Source organism: Anas platyrhynchos, chromosome 2 (genome assembly GCF_047663525.1).
Source record: "Anas platyrhynchos isolate ZD024472 breed Pekin duck chromosome 2, IASCAAS_PekinDuck_T2T, whole genome shotgun sequence".
Taxonomy (NCBI): domain Eukaryota; kingdom Metazoa; phylum Chordata; class Aves; order Anseriformes; family Anatidae; genus Anas; species Anas platyrhynchos.
The window spans coordinates 54,958,798-54,978,649 of record NC_092588.1 but is presented as its reverse complement, the minus strand read 5'-3'; the positions used below and the strand labels follow the sequence as shown (position 1 = coordinate 54,978,649).

The window sequence follows — 19,852 nt, the reverse complement described above, 5'->3', positions numbered from 1 at the left end:
TACTGCCAGGGCTGTAATATAGTCTCTATTTGTGCCTCTCCTGAGGGTCGCTGGCAGTTCTCCTGCCCAAGAGTTCAGGGCTGGAAGAGGGCTGCTTAGCTCTGGACTGTGATGCAGTAGCAAAAGTATGCAGAACTGCGAGGGGAAGTTTGGATGGAGTCTGTTCACCCTGCCTATCCAACGAGTAAACCTTTCTCTTTGTTAGCGTTAAGTCCACTCACAAATTAAAGAAAGTCACTTCAAAGACGGCAGACATATGGAGAAGGTTAACAGGGCTAGGCAAACTGGAGCCATTGTTGGCTCCGAAACGCATACGGAAGAGCCAAAAGTGGAGCCAAAAGGGGAGAGGGAGGAAAGAAAAACCCAACAAATTGGCTTCACAAAAGGAATAATGTAAATTTTGCTGTCAACTGGCCTTGTGTATGGTTATTTCTTTATAGTTACTTGTATTTCCTATCGTGTCAGGCTCAGGATGCATATGTTAGATAATTGTGTTTCATTGTGCTTAGCTGTCCAGCACCAGGGGTGAGAACTGGTTTTCGGAAAGGGTGAAGCAGGAGCTGACAAATTCATGCTAGTTCTGTTTGTGTGATTTTTCATTCCTTGCTAATTTAGAGGTGTTAAGAGTTACCTTGGTGAAACTGCTGTGTTTATGGATCCACCCCAGTTGTCGTTAGGGCTTTCAATGTTTATTTAGTGATCCTTATCCAGCTTTATGGGAAAGAAAAGAAAAATACAGCAAATACAGATTTCTGATCACAAAGTCAAGACAAGGAGGTGCTTGCTGTATGATACTTACAAGGCAAGGGCATCACTGAGAAATTAACTCATTCTCTACTCGTGATTTAAATACTACCCATAAGAAGGGAAATACTGCTTCCTACAACTGCTTTAGTCTTCAGGTTATCTTAATTGGAGCAGAGAGTTGCTTCTGTTTCGCCTGGCTGAGAGACCATGGATCTGATTTGGAGGAAGTGTTAGGAACCACTAATTCAAGTTGGTTTTGCCTGGGGCGATGGGTGTCTTACTCATTATTGTTATCGCTGGGGTTTGTTGCTTAATGATTTCATATTGGGATGGTGGCCAGATGCCTCCTTGGATATAATTTCAGCATCACTCGTGTGTGAACTATTATATTTCCACCCTAATTTCTGGCAGCTCTTCCTAGCAGGAACAGAAAGCAATTGCCGAAAATAATCTTCCTGGTGGTTTTGTTGCTAGGAGTAACACTGTATTCTTAGTACCCGCAGACAGAGACGGGAAAACTAATGAGAATGGTTTGCTGTGGAGGCTGTGGGTACATGAATTGAGAGGCAAAACCTGTGGCAAAGCTTGCAGTGGTAGCTCTGTATGAGCAAACAGACCGAGCACTCAAAAGTGGGAGAAGTGATCGTGCTCTTGGAATGGGGCTAAGTCCCTTTTAGGAGATATGACGTGGGTTTACAATTTAAAAACAAGCAACACAAAACCCTGGGGCAGGTAGCCCTAAGAGGAGCACCCATTCCTATGCCGGTGACTGTTCTGAGTTGATTCAGGCCTTTTTTTTTTTCTCTCTCCTAACGGCAGCCAATTCCAGTGTTCCTCGCCATACAGAACGCGGCAGAAGTCATAAACTGTGGCTTCCAGAAGTTTGTGCAGAAAGAGGTAATTGGTCTATTAATTGGGGTATTCAAGGCACCTCCGGTGATATAACTGCCCTATAACAAAGCACCTCGTTTCTTTTTATATAGGCATTACTGCTGAGTGCTTTTCTGCTCTCGCTGTGATAGCAAGTCCCTAATGAGTCCCAGAGAGAGATTTGCTGTTGACGAGTATCCATATCGATGTTTTAATTTCCTCTTTAGTTGATGAAAGACTGCAAGTGCATATTGATGGTTTGATCTCTGTTTCAAAGACTGGCTTGGTCTCATGCCATATGAGACCATCTCTCTCATGCTAAATGTAAGAATTTCATCGTTTGAGCTAAGGGCTGTTCTCCAGCCTCTTGTCCCCCAGTCTGTGCAGATATCCAGGGTTGCCCCTTCCCAGTTGGAAGGCACTTGCTCTTGTTAAACTTCATGTGGTTGGTGATTACCCAGCTCTCTAATTTGTCAAGATCTTTCTGCGAGGCCTCTCCACCCTTGATGGAGTCAACACCTCCTCCCAGTTTAGTGTGACCTGCAGACTTACTCAAAATACCTTCTTGTCCTAGTAATCCAAGTCATTTATAAAAACATTGAAGAGAACTGGACCTAAAATGGAGCCACAGGGAACCCCACTAGTGACTGCTTGCTCACCTAATGTAATTCTGTTTACTGTAACCCTTTGATAGATCACATCTCCACGTGAAATTTTGGACAAACAATGCGTTTTTGGATTTCTTTCTGAGTGCTTGAGGATCTGTTCCAATACCTGTTAAAGTATTGGAACAACTGGACAATTCCTGCTTACTTTAATAAGAGAATTTTTTTTGTCTCTTCAGCTACACTACAGGAGATTTTTCTTTTTAGGCAATGAAATGCTTTTTTAATTGTAAAAGCAGAGAGCTGCTGTGTGAGGTAGCACTGGGAAATCACAAAATCATTTCTGCAATGGCCTGGCCTATGGCTTGCAGTGGAAAGTGTCTTCCCTTCATTACCTCTGCTGTGCATATAGAAGACAAATAAATGGCTGATGTTTGCTATTTGTAACAAGCTGAAGAGGTGTGAAAGGTATAATAAGGTATATCATGGCATGTCCCTGTGGCATATTTCCCCGTCTAGTGTCCCTGCCAAAGTGTTTTTATCTTTTTCTTCTAGCTCACATGCTTATATTTCATGTCTTTGAAAACAGAAGCATGATGGGGATGGATAATGCAAACACGGGTCTTGCTAGGAGTCTTCTGGGGAATAATTTTGGCCCAGGGGATTAGGAAACTCATGAATTTAGACCAAGACTGATTTGGTTGGGATAATACCGAATTAATTTAGGATACTTAATATTTGAGTACATACAAAATGCAGTTTTGGTATACTTCAAGATGTGAGCGAGGATCAGGTATTAAGTTAGCGACTGACTTTAGGTATACTTACTGGTAAATAACCTAAAAATAATAATTAAAAAAGAAAAAGGAAGTAGGCTAATCTGTAATCCTTGTTCTATTTTTTTATTTTTATTTTTCAAAATAAATTTGCTAAGCAGTACTCAAACATAACGGGTTGTTGAGTGTTCAGTGGCTTTTTAATGTGTTTGGTGCAGGAAGATCATCTGTGATCACATGGATTAATTTTTTAATCTTTTGTTCTTTTCTACAGCAGACCTCTCATCTGAAAGTGTGTAGGTAAGTTTTAAAAACTGCTCAGATTCAGATTCAGACTTGTTTTGCCTCCAGCTTCTGTATTTGTTTCAGCCAGTAGCACATCAAAACAATGAAGAATATTAAGACACATTCCTGTAGGCAGTGAGTCTGAATTGCAACAGAAGTAATTAAATGTTTTTGAAACCATTTTTTTATCAATTGCATAAATAGATCTTTTTTTTTTTTCCTCATTATAAAAAATAAAAACAGCTAGAAGGGTAATCTTCCTGAGTAACATAGCAGTGATTGTAAGAATGTTTTTGAAAAGGAGGTGGAAATCAAGTTTGATAATCCAGTAGATAAAACAGTAAGAAAAGATGATGTGATAGAAAATAGCTAAAAATGCCTTTCCTAAGAAAGAAGAGGTGGGTGACATCCAGCATCATTCTGTTAGCACTGATACACAACCTTCTTAATCTTGGTTGGGCTTCAAAAAGGGGATAAAGTGACAAACAGAAACTGGCTATACCTGTGTTAGAAGTTTCATTCTTCCTGCCTATCCTCTTGAAAAAAGTGTCCTCCGTGCTTTGTAATCTTTAAGCTGTACTTAGAGTGGATGGTTTTGGTTCATATGTTAGTGTGTTTGGAGGCCCTGTCTTCCTACTCCCTCCCTGATGTTCCCATTAGCTGACTGACTCATTTACTGCCTTATTTTCACTACTGGATTATCTTCAAGGACACCAGGTTTTGTTTTGTTTTGTTTTGTTTTTTAATCTTATTTATTCTGTCTTCTGTGTCCCTGCAAAGCAGGAAAATGAGCTGCAAAAGCAAATATCCACTATTACTAATAGTGATTGTCCATAGAAATTTTCCACCTGCATTTTCTGTGTAACCTGTAGAAATCCTGACTCAGCCACAGTTTAAGGTTTTGTTTAGTCCAGCTCAACGGACTAGGGGTGTTTTGTGCTGCTTTTCTTATACAACATTGTTCTGTATTATTATTTATGAAGCGTGTCTGATGTAAAAATTAATTTTGGTGGCAGAAATTGCTTTTTAATTACATGGAATAAAAATGAAGTAAACAAAGCATCGCCGTAAAATCAAGTGGAAGTGTCCATATTTCACTGGGAGTACAAGCTTTCAGTCTTGTTTTTTTTCTCTTTCCCACAGTGTGCTGTTCCTTCTGGTAGCAGCAGTGTGCCTTCCTTTGTTTGACACACAGGTGAGCTCTGTTTTTGTGAAACAGCTCTAGCTTGACCTTGATGTTTGTTCTCATAGAAGGGATGCAGCTTTGACTTGTAAGCTAGGGCAGGATTCCTGCAAAGGAGTCGTTAAGTGTGGCCTGTTGCCTTGTTGTAATCTTGCTGGTTTTAATGTGTTTGCATCCTGGTAAAAACCTCTGACCAGTGCACACACAGAGCTCTTCAGTGAAGCCAGTGGCAGAAAAAACCTTGGTATAACTTTACGGTACAGAGTGGAAACTTCTGGTGTATAATCCATCTTCCCTGAAAGCAGACATCAAAAATAGGCCAGGTGAATTCCCCTCAAAAATGTTTATTTCTTCCCCATTAATTGAGCACAGTAGGCTCTCTTCATAGAATGTTCTTTCAGGATACTCTGCAGTTCCTGAGAGCCTTGGAGAAAGAGACTGCTTAGCTGCTGGAGAGGCTGAGAGGAGAAAAGAGGCAAGAGAACACCGCTTCCAAGACCTTAGTGGTATTCCTCTGATCCCCACAGCCCTCTCTGATTGCCAATCCAAATGTCCAGGGGCAGCCAGAAGTGAACTTTTCTGCTGAGTGAAAAATGGCTGTGATACAAGAGTAAACAGGCTGGAGTTCATAGTCTCAGGCTGTTTAAAATGGTGTCTATGTCTGAAAGAAACAGAGCTGTCCTCACCAAGGCTGAGAGCCTGGGTAATAGGATAGATACCTTGTATATGCCAAATTTCTAAGGGGAGCAAAAAGGACTTTAGTCTTCTCTAGACTTTCTTCTCCTTACTTGTGGTGTAGCTTTGTGAAGCTAACTGCAGGGAAATGGTAATACCTATGTTTATATGAACATGCCTTAATTTACTTAAATGTTCTTTATTGCAGTTTGATCCAAACGGTTATTTCTGGGCCCTAATTCACTTGATCTGCGTTGGTAAGTCATTTTCTTTTGGAAGGAGATTTCTGAAGAGTAAACGTGTTGTAGAAGCAAATCAGCTTTATTGTGAAGTTACTGATATTTACTGGTTTTGATGTAAGGGAATAAAGAAGGTCAGTAAAGAAAGTGAGTTCCTTTTATAGCCTTTGTGTTGAAAATAAAGGAATAAGCTAGATACTGCAGTCAGTTAATTGTGGATGAGAAAACACACATACAGTTTTAATCAACACTAAGCCTTTCTGGGAGTTTTTAATGGTTGGCCTCTAAGAGACGCTTCTCTCAGGGGGGAGAAGAAACATGAAGAAAAACAAATAATATCTTTATTGCACACACTCGTTTCATTTAAAAGCTCATAAAAAGTATTCTAAAATATCATGGAATATGCTCCCAGAGGAAGGGTGTTGAAATGTTGGTGTTTTTGATGCAATCATATGCGTTTTTAAAAACAAAGAAACAACAACAAAAAAGAGTTGCATGACCTGTCGGTATTTGTATGCTTAAATTTTGTCTTTTTCAGGTTAAACATTAATTTGGATAAACAATAATTCTTCCCTGAAAAGCTAAAAACAGACCTAAAAAATCTGAAGAAAACCTGAGTAGTGATATTTATAACGTTAAGTTGGATTGTAAGGGATTTGTATTTTGTTCTTAGAACTGCTGTAAGACCGACTCATTCATATGTTAAGTCTTGTCTGCAAATTAGGGATGATTCCTTCTTTATTTTGTGTATTCCTTTTGTAAATTTTTTAGGTCAGAGGTCGTGTGTTTATATGTATTTGTGTCTAAGGAGGTCTAGAGATTGCATGCGAAAAAAGTTGTATACAAGTAAGAAGTATTACTTTTTCTGTAGGAAATGTCATGTGGTAATTGTTTGCTTACTTAGATAAAACAACAATCTAAGGATTTTTCCCTTCAAATACTTGTTTACTATAACTAGTGATGTTCCTGCTTTCTCAATTGTTTCCTTTGTAAAGCGTTGCTAGATCAGAGGTGGAACACTGCTCAGAACCTCCGTGAGCCCTTATCTGGGTTGTTGAAATGTGTAGGAAGTGACAACATAACATTTATGCTCAAAATACATCTTTTTTTTTTTTTTTTTCATTTTGCTTATTTCTGAGGGAAAGCTGTTTATGTCGCTGTTGAAGTTTTTATGTAATTACGTTTTCTATCAACTAACAAAATGATGCTGAAAGAAAGGGTGAACAGGTGAATGGACTTACCACATAATTAAGGTAGAACATAGAGGAAGGGTATGTTTAACTTTTCAGCTTGGTTCGAAGAGAAATGGTAAAAGGGAGGAAAAGGTATGGAAGAGGCCTAAACAACTAGAGCCGGAAGCTGTGTTATTTCTTTCTTGAGTGCTTAAAGCCTTTTCCAAAACAGAAATGGGAGATAAACAAGAGGTGAGTAGGTAAAGATTGCAGAGAGCCTGGACAGCCAGGAGCTGAGAGAACTGCAAAGGGCAAAAATGGCTCAGAACCAACAGCTATAGGAGCCTATATAGATGAACACATCATAGAAGGTACCCAGAAAAATAGTGAAAAATGGGAAGAATGGATTATTCAGCACTTCATTTACATGGACATTTGTTCTTCCCTCCCCATTTTTTGTTTCCATGAGCTAGAAGTCATCTCTTTGGAAGGACTAGCAGAAATGTGTAGCATGAGGGTAATCTGAGGTGATAACACTTTGAAAACCATGAATTCGGAGCGATAGGTTGATTTTACTCATGATTTACTCATCCTTTGTGCTCTGTTGCTAACTGTAATTTGAAGGGCTTCCACAGCTGTCAGTACCAATGACCAGATAAGCTGTTGTTTGTCAGAATGATTGCATCTTATGGTAATTACACATCATTTCAATTGCAGGGGCTTATAAAGTATTTCACAAGCTCTGGAAACCTAGTTCTTTCAGGTATTGTAATTTTTTTTTTTTAAAGAAGGAGGTTGCTATCAAAGAGGGTTGATCTATGTAGCAGTCAGTAAACTGTAGGATCTCTGCTTTATCGGGATGAACTGGATCACTCTTGGTTAATCATTAATGACTTTTACAAGAGGAGCCTTGTTGTTGATGATCTTAAGAATACCATGCAGTTATTGATACTTATACTGCTAATGCAAACACTGAATTAATTTTAAACAGTGTGTTATCAAAGGATGATGACTCAATCCTGGAAAAATATCCCCTCATTACTGGCGCTGGCATGAAGAGGAAATGTTAGTTTCTGTTAGACTTGAAAGCTGCGAGGTTTGTCTGTGTCGGTAATTCCCAACGGAACACAGTCTCAAAAGTGTTTAACAGCTGGTGAGTTGGTGCAGGCTGTGAATATCTGAATAACTTAAAAACCTTGAGACTTTGCAACAGCTTTGCACGCTAGACCTTCAACCATCCAGTAGTTTTCAAAGCAGGTGCATTGTTCACACGACACATTCATGGTGTCTGTAATCTACAATTGTCTGTATAGGGAAGGAAGCGTTGCCATTGCATATTAAGTGTATGTGTGCAACATATGTATAGGATATGAATAAGCTCATTTATTTCAAAACCATTGTCCGTTTTTGTTTAAGGGGTCTAAATTTTGGTTAAGCTCACCATATCTTTACTTTCAATGAGACTCCCATTGGCAGAGTAACAACAGAAATAGTGTGCAAAAGCTGTGTAGGTTAGTATGCTGATTAATGTTATGATATTAGTAGTTTGTTTATAATATAATACATATGCTATATAATTATAACATGTATAATGCAAATATGTTGCAACATTATAGTGTTAAAATACTGCTTCCTAGACTGATCTATCACGTGAATGGCATTACTAAAAGAACACTTTTTTTCCCCCCTCTCTTCTCCTCTCCTAGTGAATTGGACCAACAGTACATCAATTATGTATTCAGGTAAAATGAATAAGCCTTTGATACACTATTGTTGCTTTTATGTTGCATATGCCTTCTATTTAACCATGTCTTGTTTAGGAAACTCAGAGCTACCACTACTTAAATGTATTTATTTATCAGGATGTTCATTGGAAGAATATGGCTTAGCAGCTGCATGTTTTTGGCTCCGGTTGTAGGTGGGTGCGCCAATATACACCTGGGGAGGTAACGAGGTGTTAATTACGAATTTTTAATCACCATGTGCACAAGTGATCTATCTTTTCCAGAAATAATATTTACTGAGTAACTCCCTGGCAAAACCTCCACCACAGAAAATCAAACTTAAACTAAATTGCCAGGGGGAGAGGCAGCGACTATAAAAGTACCACGTGCAAAGAACACGAGCAGTAACCGATGGTTGAGAGTGCCGTTAGTGCGATTGAGTAACTCAGACCTTTAGCTGTTTTTCTGATTTGGAGATACAAAACTGACTTGTTATTTTGTAGCTAGTAAAAGAGCCTGAGTCACAGACCAGAGTCCCCTGGTTGTTTTTTGTTATTGTTTTTGTTTCATTTTGTTGTTTCTGGTTTGTTTGTTGTTTTGTTCAAAAAAAAAAAATCCTTTCCCCAAAGAGCTCTATAAGCTGGAGCATTCAGTGTTCGTGGCTTCCACTAGATTTTTGTGAGGCTTTATTTGAAGTAAGACATAAAGAGACTACTGGATCCTTCTCCATCCACTATCACATCGTCTTGTATATATTGACCTCTTTTCTTAGAATGGTAACTAAAGTTGTAGGAGAATGCTCTGGAGTGTGGAGCTCTAAGGGAGAAAGGTGGTTGAAAGGACTGAAATACATAAATTAGTTGGGGCAGAAGTGGAACACAGAACAGAAGTTAGGAATAAGCACAGCAAAAGTGAAGTTGAACTTGGCCATTTGATTAGATGGATGTGTGCTTTAACCTCATTAAAGATGCCTGACAGGAACATATCAGGGACACTGGTGTGAGATAGTTACTTAACTTAGGTTCCCATTTATCTTATGAGCATCATCAGCATAACACCATGTATCTCTTCCTATCATAGCCCAATCAGATCTTCTATTGCCATAAAAAAGTAATGCAGGCCACTTGGGGTTTGTATGGTTCCAGTGTCTACTCACCAAGGTCCCATGTGTTGACAGTACCTGAATATCAATTTGCTTGAAGTAGGCTCTTGTTTGAAGTGTTGTTTCCTATTTAGTGTGAAGTGCAAAGCAAATCAATTTTACTGAAGGGAGGTAGTTGTATTTATTGAACTGTTTCGAAGAATGCTTGTCATGGAGCTTGCAAATGTGCTGCTATGTACAGAGTTAATCCACAAAGTCTTGAATGAAGTATAGCTGTATGTTTAATGTTGAAGTATGAAGGAAGAATCAGTAAACAAGTGGTAAATTCAACTTATTACTATTATTTTTAATTTGTCAGCTGCCTCACTGTGGCTCTTGGTTGTCATTTATGTTGAAAACTGCATCTGGGCCTGAACCTTTAAGTTCAGATTTTGGCTGAAGGCCTCGATTTTGCAGCTTTGATTGAGAAGTGAGATCTGTGTTCCATATTATGTTAGCTAATGGTATCCTTTGAAGTCTGTGAAGTTGTGTCCAGCAGAGAGCAGGAGTTGCACATTGCATGGAAAGGATGATTATGGATACAGAGGATTTTGGAAAGGAGAAGCTTCTCAACTAAGGAACTGTGAAGTACAGTGGTGTGTATTTAGAAACTTAAAATATATATTAAAAAAAAAAAAGGCAGAGAGATTGTGCAAGTTGGGAGGTGGCTTTTTAAGCATCTCATTAAAAGCAGAACTGTGTTATTAAACCTTGAAAAGATTGTTTTATGATCTAAGGGTCTTAAAGGTCAGCATAGCTTGTGAGATGATGGTGCAAAGCAGTTGCTGGAAAATGGGTGCCTCGTTCTTTGAAAAGAGGAGGTGGAAGACCGGATGCTCATATGTTTGTTTTACATCTCTAAGTATCCGTGTCTCTCTGTCTTTCTGTATATATTTCTGTCTGGTAGAGAGCCTCACAGTTCGTGGCACTTGGGCCTCAACTTGTCTAGGGAAAACAAACAGCACCACGAGCAGTGGAATAAAGGACACCTGGTTTCTTCCAAGTTTGTGTGTTGTCATTACGGCCATCATGTCTGATAGGGTGTGACATTTGGTGGCAGCTCGCTCCTTGTTTGTGACCTTGGTGAGGTGCCACTGAAGTGAAGGCCCTCTGGTGTCTAATGGGGCTGAGAGGCTTTCTGCCACCAGAGGCACTGGCCACAGGATTTGTCCCTTCATGAGACCTATCAGCATGTAGCTACCTCTGAAAGGTCTGCTGTTTTCCAGATAATGGAGGAAGCTGGTCAGCATGTTTGAGAGCCATGTAGGATGGCTGACAGACACACGGTATTGTGGCAAGAACTTAATTTCTGTAGAAAACAGCCAAAAATACTTCAAGTAACACTGAATGGAAAACATTTTACTCTGAACTCTGGATGAGCACAAACTTCTTAGGCCTCTTCTCACACGTAACTAGTGATAGGACAAGAGGGAATGGCCTCAAGTTGTGCCAGGAAGGTTCAGGTTGGACATGAGGAGCCATTTCTCCTCAGAAAGAGCAGCCAGGCACTGGGACGGGTTGCCCAGGGAGGTGGTGGAGTCACCGTCCCTGAGGGTGTTCAAGGAGAGGTTGGGCGTGGTGCTTGGGGACATGGGTTAGTGGGGGCATTGGTGGTAGGGGGATGGTTGGACCAGATGATCTTGGAGGGCTTTTCCAACCTTTGGCTGCGAACACAGCCAAATAGTTTTTATCATCACAGGATCTGCTCAAACTGTTTCTGTCAGTGCAAAACCAAAATCGTGCTCTGTGTGGAGGCACTGCCTAGGTAGAGCAGATTCAAAGCTCTGAACCGAGCAACTGGATGTTATAATGCACCAGGGTGTCAGATTAAAAACACATATATTTAAATTTAAGAAAAAACAACTGTATTGGATGCTTTCAGAGGTGCAGCTGAAATTAGCAGTCTCCTGACATATGCTGTCCTTGTAAGCCCTGTTTCTCATTTCAAAATCTGAAACAGTTTTGTGGGGGAGAACATCTTAAGTTCGAGCGTTAGCAAATGTGTATGGACAGGAACGTCCCAGATCTGAACAAATACTTGTTGGTGATGAAAGTGTGGTGGTGTTCTTACTTCATCGCTTCCAGCATGATTATTCAGGGGATTTTTAAAAGGGAGCCTGGCCAGGGACAAATGTAGGGGAAGGAAAGCAGAGCTGTGCTGTGCAGAGAAGGGAGGAATGATGTTGCTTCTTAGTGCCCAGCCCGATCCTCCTCTTCATCCCTTTCCCTTTTGTTGTCCCTCTCATCCTCCAGTCTTGTTCCCAACACCCTCTTTTACCACAATGTTGTATTTCACTGCATTCTGACTCTTGTGCTTCTGATACTTCCTACTTATGCTTTTTTTTTCCTTTTCTTTCTTTTTTCCTCAGTAATCTTGTATTTTCTTTTATTCCTTTCCAGTCACCAACTTTTCACCAAGGCAGGAGCCAGATTTCTCTCGCCAGCCAACTGGCAAAGGCTAGCGTGAGGCGGGGGGTAGAAATGTCTACCTGGCGTGCGGAGGGATGTATAATGTGTTTTAGGAGTGTGTTGCAGCTTGTCTTGGGCTTTCTCCTGTGGTGATGCAGGTAGAGATATGTTACTTCTTGGGGTGAACTATTAGGTGAACACTAGTGGGTACAGTTGAATACCAGAGAAGCAGAAAAACCCTGCGTGGGAAACCTGCTGTGGCCTGAGGTTCAGGCTGTCCTTCTGGAACCCCCTGGATCCCTGATTGGCTTTTATAAGTCTTTTCTACTGATGTTCTGGTCAGGGCAGTTACAGTACAGCTTTAATGCCATCCAACCCTTGTGCCTGAACCTTCCCCGCACTTTACAAGGATGAAAACAAAACCTTCTCCATGTTTTCCTTGGATTCAGGCCTGGGATGTCTGCTATGGTTATCAATACCTCTTGGTTGCAGAAGGAAGTTTCTCTTAGAGCATTTCCCTATCTCACTGTTATTTTGTTTTAAAAGCAATAATGCAAAAAGTAAAAGTGGAGAAACACAGGTTAGTCATAATTCATGTTGATCGTTGTACTTCCAGTCCTCTGTTGTCTGTCTTATTCAGTCAGTAATGGGTACCTGAGGTTGCTCATTTACAACAAGCAAAATTTTCTAACCATCATGCGTGCTGGGAGCCATTTCCAGCTCTTCCTCTGCCTTAACTTTTCATCATGTGGCCTTCTACTGGCTGGGTTTGTGCTTTACTGCTCTTACTGTGCCCAGTGACCTGTAAGAATCGCTGGTAATTAGCAAGGGAAACTGCCTAGCTTTGCCATTCACAATATTAATGAATGTCTTTTCACCTTCCTAAGTGCAGTGCTTGCTACTTATCAGGGAAGTGGCCTCTCCAGATACTGTTTTCTCCTTCTCTCTCTTGTCCCTTGTGTTCGACATGGACACATGTTGTTGTCTGTAGGAAGCTCTAGTTCTGTTTTGGAAGTCATATGCGCTTCTCCCATCCTATAATGCTCTAGAGTATCTTTATGTAGCCTTTTAAGCATTGAAACAATGTGAAATAAAAAGTTTTGGGTGAGAAAAAGAAAATAGAAATTTGTAAGAAGAATCAACAGTGCTGAAGGAGGCTCTGTACAGCCTGTACTACAAACTCGGAGCATGAAGACCATGTAGGATCTCAGAAGTCTTAAGTAATTCTCCAGCAAAAGAACTGGTCACAGCAGATTTTCTTGTTCTCTTGTATCTGTGTATCACTTGGGCTGGTACTTTGTTTTGATTTCATGCATATTTTTTCTTTTTAGAACTTGTTTAATTTCAGCATTTGATCTTTTTGCACGTAACATTTTTGGTCATGAATGTGCAGCGAATGTACAACTGCTTGCATAGGACTGGGTATTTAACTCTCTTCCACAACATATGGACATTTCTACAAAGCAGACATTTGTGCATGCTGTTGAAATTCATCCTTGGACAGAGGGTCGCTCAAGTCTGTAGTTCCCTACAGATTCTGCCTCAGTGTCACCAGCTGGCTGAACAGCAGCTCTGTTACAAAGGACTTGGAGAGTAACAGGGAATGCTAAAATCAACCTAGATTTATCCAAACTCTTTTAAGAAGAAGCAGGTAGTATAATGTGGAACAAAAGTCGTAAACTGTAGCTTTGGTGATTTGCAAACTGGACATCAGGAAAAACCTCTTTGTTAGGAGGGTAGAGTGGCCCTGGAACAAGTCACCCAGAGAGTTGTGGAGTATCCATGCTGGCAGATTTTTGAGACTTGGTATTTTCAGGCAGAGCCACACAAGACAGAGGACATGATAAACTATTGGCAATAGCGCTGTTGCAAGTTAGAGGTGGCAACCCTGGAGATTTCTTTCCAGCTACATTTTTCAGTATTATTTTTTATGCCTCATTTACTCTATATAACTGAAATAGTTTTCACCATGAAAAAAAAAGCAAAGCTGTCATTTCATAATGTTGGGGCCGCATCATAACTCCTGTAATATATAATTAATCTTTTTTTATTTTTCAGTGTGGTGTTGTTGGCCTCTGCATCCCATCCAGCAGGTAAAGTGGTTTGAGTTGCTTCTTTTTTAGGTTTCTGTAGTGCCTTTCCTTTTCATGAAAGTTTTTAGAGGCTAAACCCTGTGGAAGTTAGCTGTGGAATTCAATTGCAGTATGACTGATGATGTGGTATCTTGTAGGAAGAAGAGAGGAAGGTACCTGACACTGTGTAATTTGTGTTTGATATTTGGTAATATCTTTCTTAACTGCCCTTTGCAAAGAAGCAGCATAGGGCAGCCAACAAACAACAGCTTTTGAGGTAGTACATGGCAAAGAACAAAGGTTCCCTTCCTGAACGTGTCCTCTTGAGAGCAGTGCTCCAGCGCTCCCAATAGATTTGAGCTTCCCTCTCTGTGTTTCCCTCAGTGCTATACAAAGATTTTAGTTTGTTGTTTTCATGAGATGCAGCCCATCCCTTAACCCTGTGGCAGGATCTGAAGTAGCAAAAAATCAAAGGCTAAAATTGAAGAAACTCAATATTTGATGGTGGAAAATACTGCTCTCATACAGGTCTTTTAAGAGTTAGAAGGAAAAAGGTGTCTGTCTGTTGCTTTCACTAGAACACTTGCTCAGCCAGAAAAATAAAGCCAAAAACATTTAAGTAAACTTGAATTCCCCCTTTTGACTGGTGGTTCGTATTATGTATATAGCATTTCCCCACCAGGATAGACAGAAATGCTAGGGAAGTAGGCCTGTGTTTCAAAAAGTGAAAGGTGGAGCTGCATCTGCATCTGTAGGACCCAAGGGATGAAGGAGTCCCAGGAATTGTTGCTACTAAGAGCAGCCAGGGCCCAGGTTCCTGGAAATGCAAGTACTTGAGAGCTCTGCCTGCATCTGGGAGAACTCTCTTAAACCTCTCGACTTGTTCTGTGTGACAGAGTTCAAATTCCAGAGGAAGAAGCAGCCAACATGTATCTGTGTTTCCTGTTGCTTCAACAGGAATCATCACAACCTTCTGAGTAGAGTGGATGCGATGTCTGTCTAGCCACTGGGAACTGTTGTTTCAGCAGGATCAACTGTATACTGGCAAAGAATATTCTTATATTTTGTATAATCCCTTTCCTCCTTTTCAACCAAAGGCTGAGACTGGCTGGAATCAAGGTCAGGGAGAAATCATTAAGCACACTAGAAATGTGGAAAGCATCACAAATGAAAAGTCAGCCAGCTGTAAAGGCTCAAAGGAATGTTAAACCAGTAATGTTCGTATAATTGCTGTTCCCTGCTTGTAACAGTGGTAATTTTTTTTTCCTGTGTTCCACTGAGTGTATTGCTTTGTCCCTCAGGTGATCTCTTCAGTGCCTTGGACTTTCCATTCCTGTACTTCTACAGATTTCACAGCAGTTGCTGCGCCAGGTAACCTCTCTGTAACAGGGCATGTGAATGTTTTCAAATTACTGTTGAATTCCAGCCTTGGCTCTTGGTTTAAAAATAAAATAATTGGAGCTATCCTAGTTTTTACTGGCATAAGCCAATAAAACTGCAGAGAACATGTGGCAATGCATTTGAAGGCATAAGATTTAGATGTACTGAAGTTTGTGCAAGTGAAGTAAATGTGATTGTTTGAGGGAACCAGGAGAGCTACCAGTCACCAGCAAAGTAGTTCTTACCTAATGTAGCAAAGCTTTGATAAATAGCATCTCTTAAATGCTTCCCAAGTTGGATTAGCCCTTGTAAAACTTGCTGTTTGCAGAGATTACAAAGTATTAGTCTTCAGCACCGCATGGGTGCACATGGATTTATTTCCTTGTACATCTTGTTACTTGGCAGAATGCTTTTTGGGGGTAAAAGGGAAAAGCTTTAACAAGCATCCCTTTATTTTGAGTAGCAAAAGTTCATTGCCCAGTAATGTAATTCTCACAGGACAACATAAATGTTCACTATAGGTCTTAATTATCTCATGTAATTTATTCCTGTCCTTCCTCTCCAGTCTTTTGCCTAATGGAAGTATTTTCATTTTAGAGAGGGAAAAATGTTTTCATGCTAACTGATGGTGCAAATGTTTCCTGATTGTTACGTATTTTCTGATTTGTATCTGGATTCTCTGTTAAAAGGTGTTATTTTAAAATGATTGTTAAATAGTTCCTCTGTAGTTTGTGGTACAAAAGTCATTTTTTTCAAGAGTGGACTGCACGTAATACAAATAAATTGCAGCTAGCTATCAGATAACTTGTTTCTCAATAGCTGGTGAACTCTGTTTCTTCTTGAAGACAAGTGTAACTTCAGGCACTAATGGATATTTAGCTAGCCCAGACATACTTCTCTTTTACTTCAGTATAATTTTACCCCTGTTGTAGCCTCCTGCTTCTGTTTCCATTGCCCCAGCTTCAGCACACATACTAGATAGCACTGTACACTACACTTTTCTAAAATAATTGGAAAGGAATAGATGGAGAAACAAGTTGCTTACCCACATCTTGTCATCTGGTGTCTTGTAGATGGAAAGGACTTGATGGAAAACCCGCACAATTTAAAGGGTGACTGGTGGGGCTAAATGCACCACCTGTGCAGAATGTCTGAAGCATTAGAAGTTAGGCACAAAGTGCTTGATTTATTTAATGAAATAAACTGGTGTCTAATTGTGACATCAGTATTTCAGGTATGATAATTATCTGTTTCACTTTTTATGCCTGAATTAGATGAAATGCCTTCAAATCACTTTCGACTCAAAGCACTTTTCAGCAGGGCAGAAGGTACGCAACACACTTTAGCCAGCTACTGAACTTCCAGAAGTTTGGGCAGTGCTGCTTCACTGAACTCACCAATTTCTCAGGGTGGGATGCTCTCCTGCTCAGTTCTTCATCCTCTGCAATGGGCAGCTGAGTTTGGTTCTTTTATCACTAAAGCATCATCTGCTTTCTTGGCTACAGGCACAGCAGGTAGTCCTTTGGGGTCTTGTGTTATGCCAAAGTGTAAGAAATTGTAGCACCTCGTACTCCTCAGCTGTTATCTTACCCTACTGCTTGGTGTATCAAAACCACCTGTGCTAATGTGTGGCTGAGAAATGATTTCCCACATGCCCTGAGCAGGGAACAGCACTTGACTCAGGTGTTGGAGCCCAGCATGGGACTTCTAACCTGGGGAGCCACGATCTTCTACCCGTTCTGCTACTGCAGAGGGGCCATCAGCTGCCAGGAACAGCACACCAGCCAAGGAACAAGGCACTTTTTGCCTCGCCACGTGTGTGCCCTGTGGATCCTATCTCTTTTCCCATGCAGTTACCCACAGCACTTCATAATGTCCTGTGCCTCATAACCTAGTGATTTGTGCCACGTGTATTTTGAAGTCTTTTTCCATTCCCTGCTTGCTGGCTTGTATTGTTCCACTGTTCACAGCCAGTGGATTTTAAGTATGTTGCAAGTAGAAAAAAAAAATCCAGAGCCAGAGCTTGTCAGCTTTATGAGGTACAGTGAGATGGGGAACAGTTCCTTCAAGAGTAGCTTTGGCTATGGGATGGGCTATTGTCCTCTATGGCTTGAGAATCAAAATTCACTTAATTTTCAGCACAGAGCTTTGGAGTGTTCTGTTCCTGATGCTATTGAGTCGTCTGTCTGTCTGTTACCTGGTAGAGATGTATTTGGACTTTTTGATTGGAATTTAGGCCTCATGAAGCTTAAACAACTTGAAAACTCCAGGCAGAAAGTTTCCAATGGTTATTTTTCAGTTCAGCCTCTGTGTGGAGGTTGGAGTGAGTTAGCTGCCAGAAGTGTGGCTTCTGTTGAAATTAGCATTGCCTTTATTCAGAGCTGTTTCAATGCCTCAAGTTAAATATTTGACCTCATGTTTCCAATAATCTCTACTTTTCTGATTATGCAAGTGCATTAGAGACCAACCATAAGACCCTCAGACTTGCTTTACTCAGACTCTAGTCACTGACTGAACAAAACCCCAGATTTGCTGGATATAATGTAAGCTCTTGTCAACCAGCTTGCTTTCTCCAAATAAGATTAACGCTGCTTGAAGGGTGCCTGTTCAGTCCTGTGGTAGAATTGAGATGCTTGTAAGATTCTGCTTAGCTGAAATTAAGAGACTTAATTAATAAAGTTTTCCCCATCCTTTGCAGCGGGCTGTTGGGATTCCTTCTGATGTTGCACACAGTGAAGCTAAGAAGCAGCACAACCTCAGGGCAATATGCAGCGTGGAGTTTCCTTGCAAAGGTAAGAGAAAGACCATCCCAGGAGCACAGCAGGTCCATGCATCTCACAGGAGGACAAAGCAAGTCCTGCATCTCCGTGGTTTCCCTTGCTATTCCCGTTTGACACTCGCAGAGCCTGGCCATGCAACCTGCTCGAAGAGTTTAGGTAACAAATATGGTAAATCAGGATCGTTAGCTAAGGCAAAATGCTGTGTGCAGACTGAGTTCAGTGGAGCTGTGCTGATTACTGCAGCTGAGGATTTGGCCTGCTGATTTCAGGTAGTACAAATCAATACCTACCAAAGCTGTCCTAGAGGAAAATGTGCTTCCTGAGAGCGTGTGCACCAGACATTGTTCCCAGCATGTCTTCCCAGAATCGAGAGATAAAACGATAAAACTTGTTTTGTGAAGATCAATACCAGCCCTCCCAATGCCATCATCACAGGGCAGATGTCATTTGCATTGATATTAGCAAGGCTTTTGACAGTATCTGCCGTAATGTTCCTATATCCAAATTAGCCTGGATGGGCACACAATTAGATGGTGTTAGGAAAAAGTTCTGCACTGAGAGGGTGGTTGGGCACTGAACAGATTCCCCCAAGGAAGTGGTCACAGCACCGAGCCTGCTGGAATTCAGGAAGTGTTTGGACAATGTTCTCAGACATACGGTCTGATTTTTGGGTTGTCCTGTGTGGAGCTGGGAATTGGACTTGACAATCCTGTTGAGTCCCTTCCAACTCAGGATATTGTATGGTTTTATGACCAGTCAATAACACTGAAGGACGTGGTTACACTCTGGACCTAGGCAGACTGGAGAAATGGGATGACAAGAGTCTTAAAAAAATGTAGCAAGAACAAATGTGAAGTCCTGCACGTAGGAAGAAAGAGTCCCTGGCAATATTACAGGTTGGGATTGGCTGACTGGGAAGTAGCTCCGTGAGAAAGGATCGAGGGATTTTGGTAGACAGGAAGCTGATCATGAGTCAGCAGTGTGCCCTGGCAGGAAAGAAGACCAAAAGTATCCTGAGTTGTATTAAAAGTAGCATAGGCAGTAAAACAGTGGAAACACTCATCGCCCTCTCCTCACCGCTTGTTAGACCACATCTGGAATGGGGAATCAGAGAATCGTTTAGGTTGGAAAAAAACCTCCCAAGATCATCAAGTCTGACCATCAGCCTGATGGTCGGAGTCCCATCACTAAAAAATGTCCCTTAGTGTCATGTCCCCATGTCTCCTAAATACCTCCAGGGATGGGGATCCCACCACTTCCCTGGGCTGCCTGTTCCAATGCTTGACCACCCTTGCCATGAAGAAATTCGTCCTAATATCAAATCTAAAATCAATCGTCCTAATATCAAATCTTGCAGAGAGTGGTGAGGTCTCCCATCAGCCTTCTCTAAGCTAAACAATCCCAATTCTCTCAGCTGTTCCTCAGAAGTCATATTTTGTAGTCCCTTCACCAGTTTTGTTGCTCTCCTGCCCTGAACGTCGTGTAATTGAGCTCAGCCCATCGATCTACTCTGTCTGGCCTAGAATCTTGTTTTGGGACCCTCAATACAAGGGAGACATTGATAAACTGTAGCGGGCTCAGCAGAGGATCACCAGGATAGTCAGGGGGCTTGGAGCACATGCCCTCTGGGAAGAGGCTGAGGATAATGAACATAAGTCAAAATAAGGCAACAGTAAAGCTGTTACCTTCAACAACAACAAAGTATCCTTGCACAACATGCCTGTTTAGAAGCTGTAGTTAAATTATTATTATTTTTTCTTCTGGTGATAACAAGAAGGCAGTGCTGTGGCTCAT

At 41.0% G+C, this 19,852-nt stretch overlaps 1 protein-coding gene across 5 annotated transcripts in view; it reads left to right on the top strand.

Annotated features, from left to right (window-relative positions):
- Positions 1 to 19,852, top strand: part of TMEM241 (transmembrane protein 241) — a 49,728-nt gene that overhangs the window by 9,995 nt on the left and 19,881 nt on the right. For 3 of the 5 annotated variants that reach the window (XM_013095109.4, XM_072034789.1, XM_027451951.3), the window contains exons 5-13: positions 1,567 to 1,644; positions 3,273 to 3,298; positions 4,427 to 4,478; positions 5,350 to 5,398; positions 7,270 to 7,315; positions 8,259 to 8,294; positions 13,885 to 13,919; positions 15,200 to 15,269; positions 17,977 to 18,070. In XM_013095109.4, the coding sequence (XP_012950563.3) occupies positions 1,567 to 1,644; positions 3,273 to 3,298; positions 4,427 to 4,478; positions 5,350 to 5,398; positions 7,270 to 7,315; positions 8,259 to 8,294; positions 13,885 to 13,919; positions 15,200 to 15,269; positions 17,977 to 18,070 (486 nt within the window). The remainder of the gene's footprint in view (positions 1 to 1,566; positions 1,645 to 3,272; positions 3,299 to 4,426; positions 4,479 to 5,349; positions 5,399 to 7,269; positions 7,316 to 8,258; positions 8,295 to 13,884; positions 13,920 to 15,199; positions 15,270 to 17,976; positions 18,071 to 19,852) is intronic. The other 2 variants (XM_072034791.1, XM_072034790.1) reach the window with 1 other exon arrangement.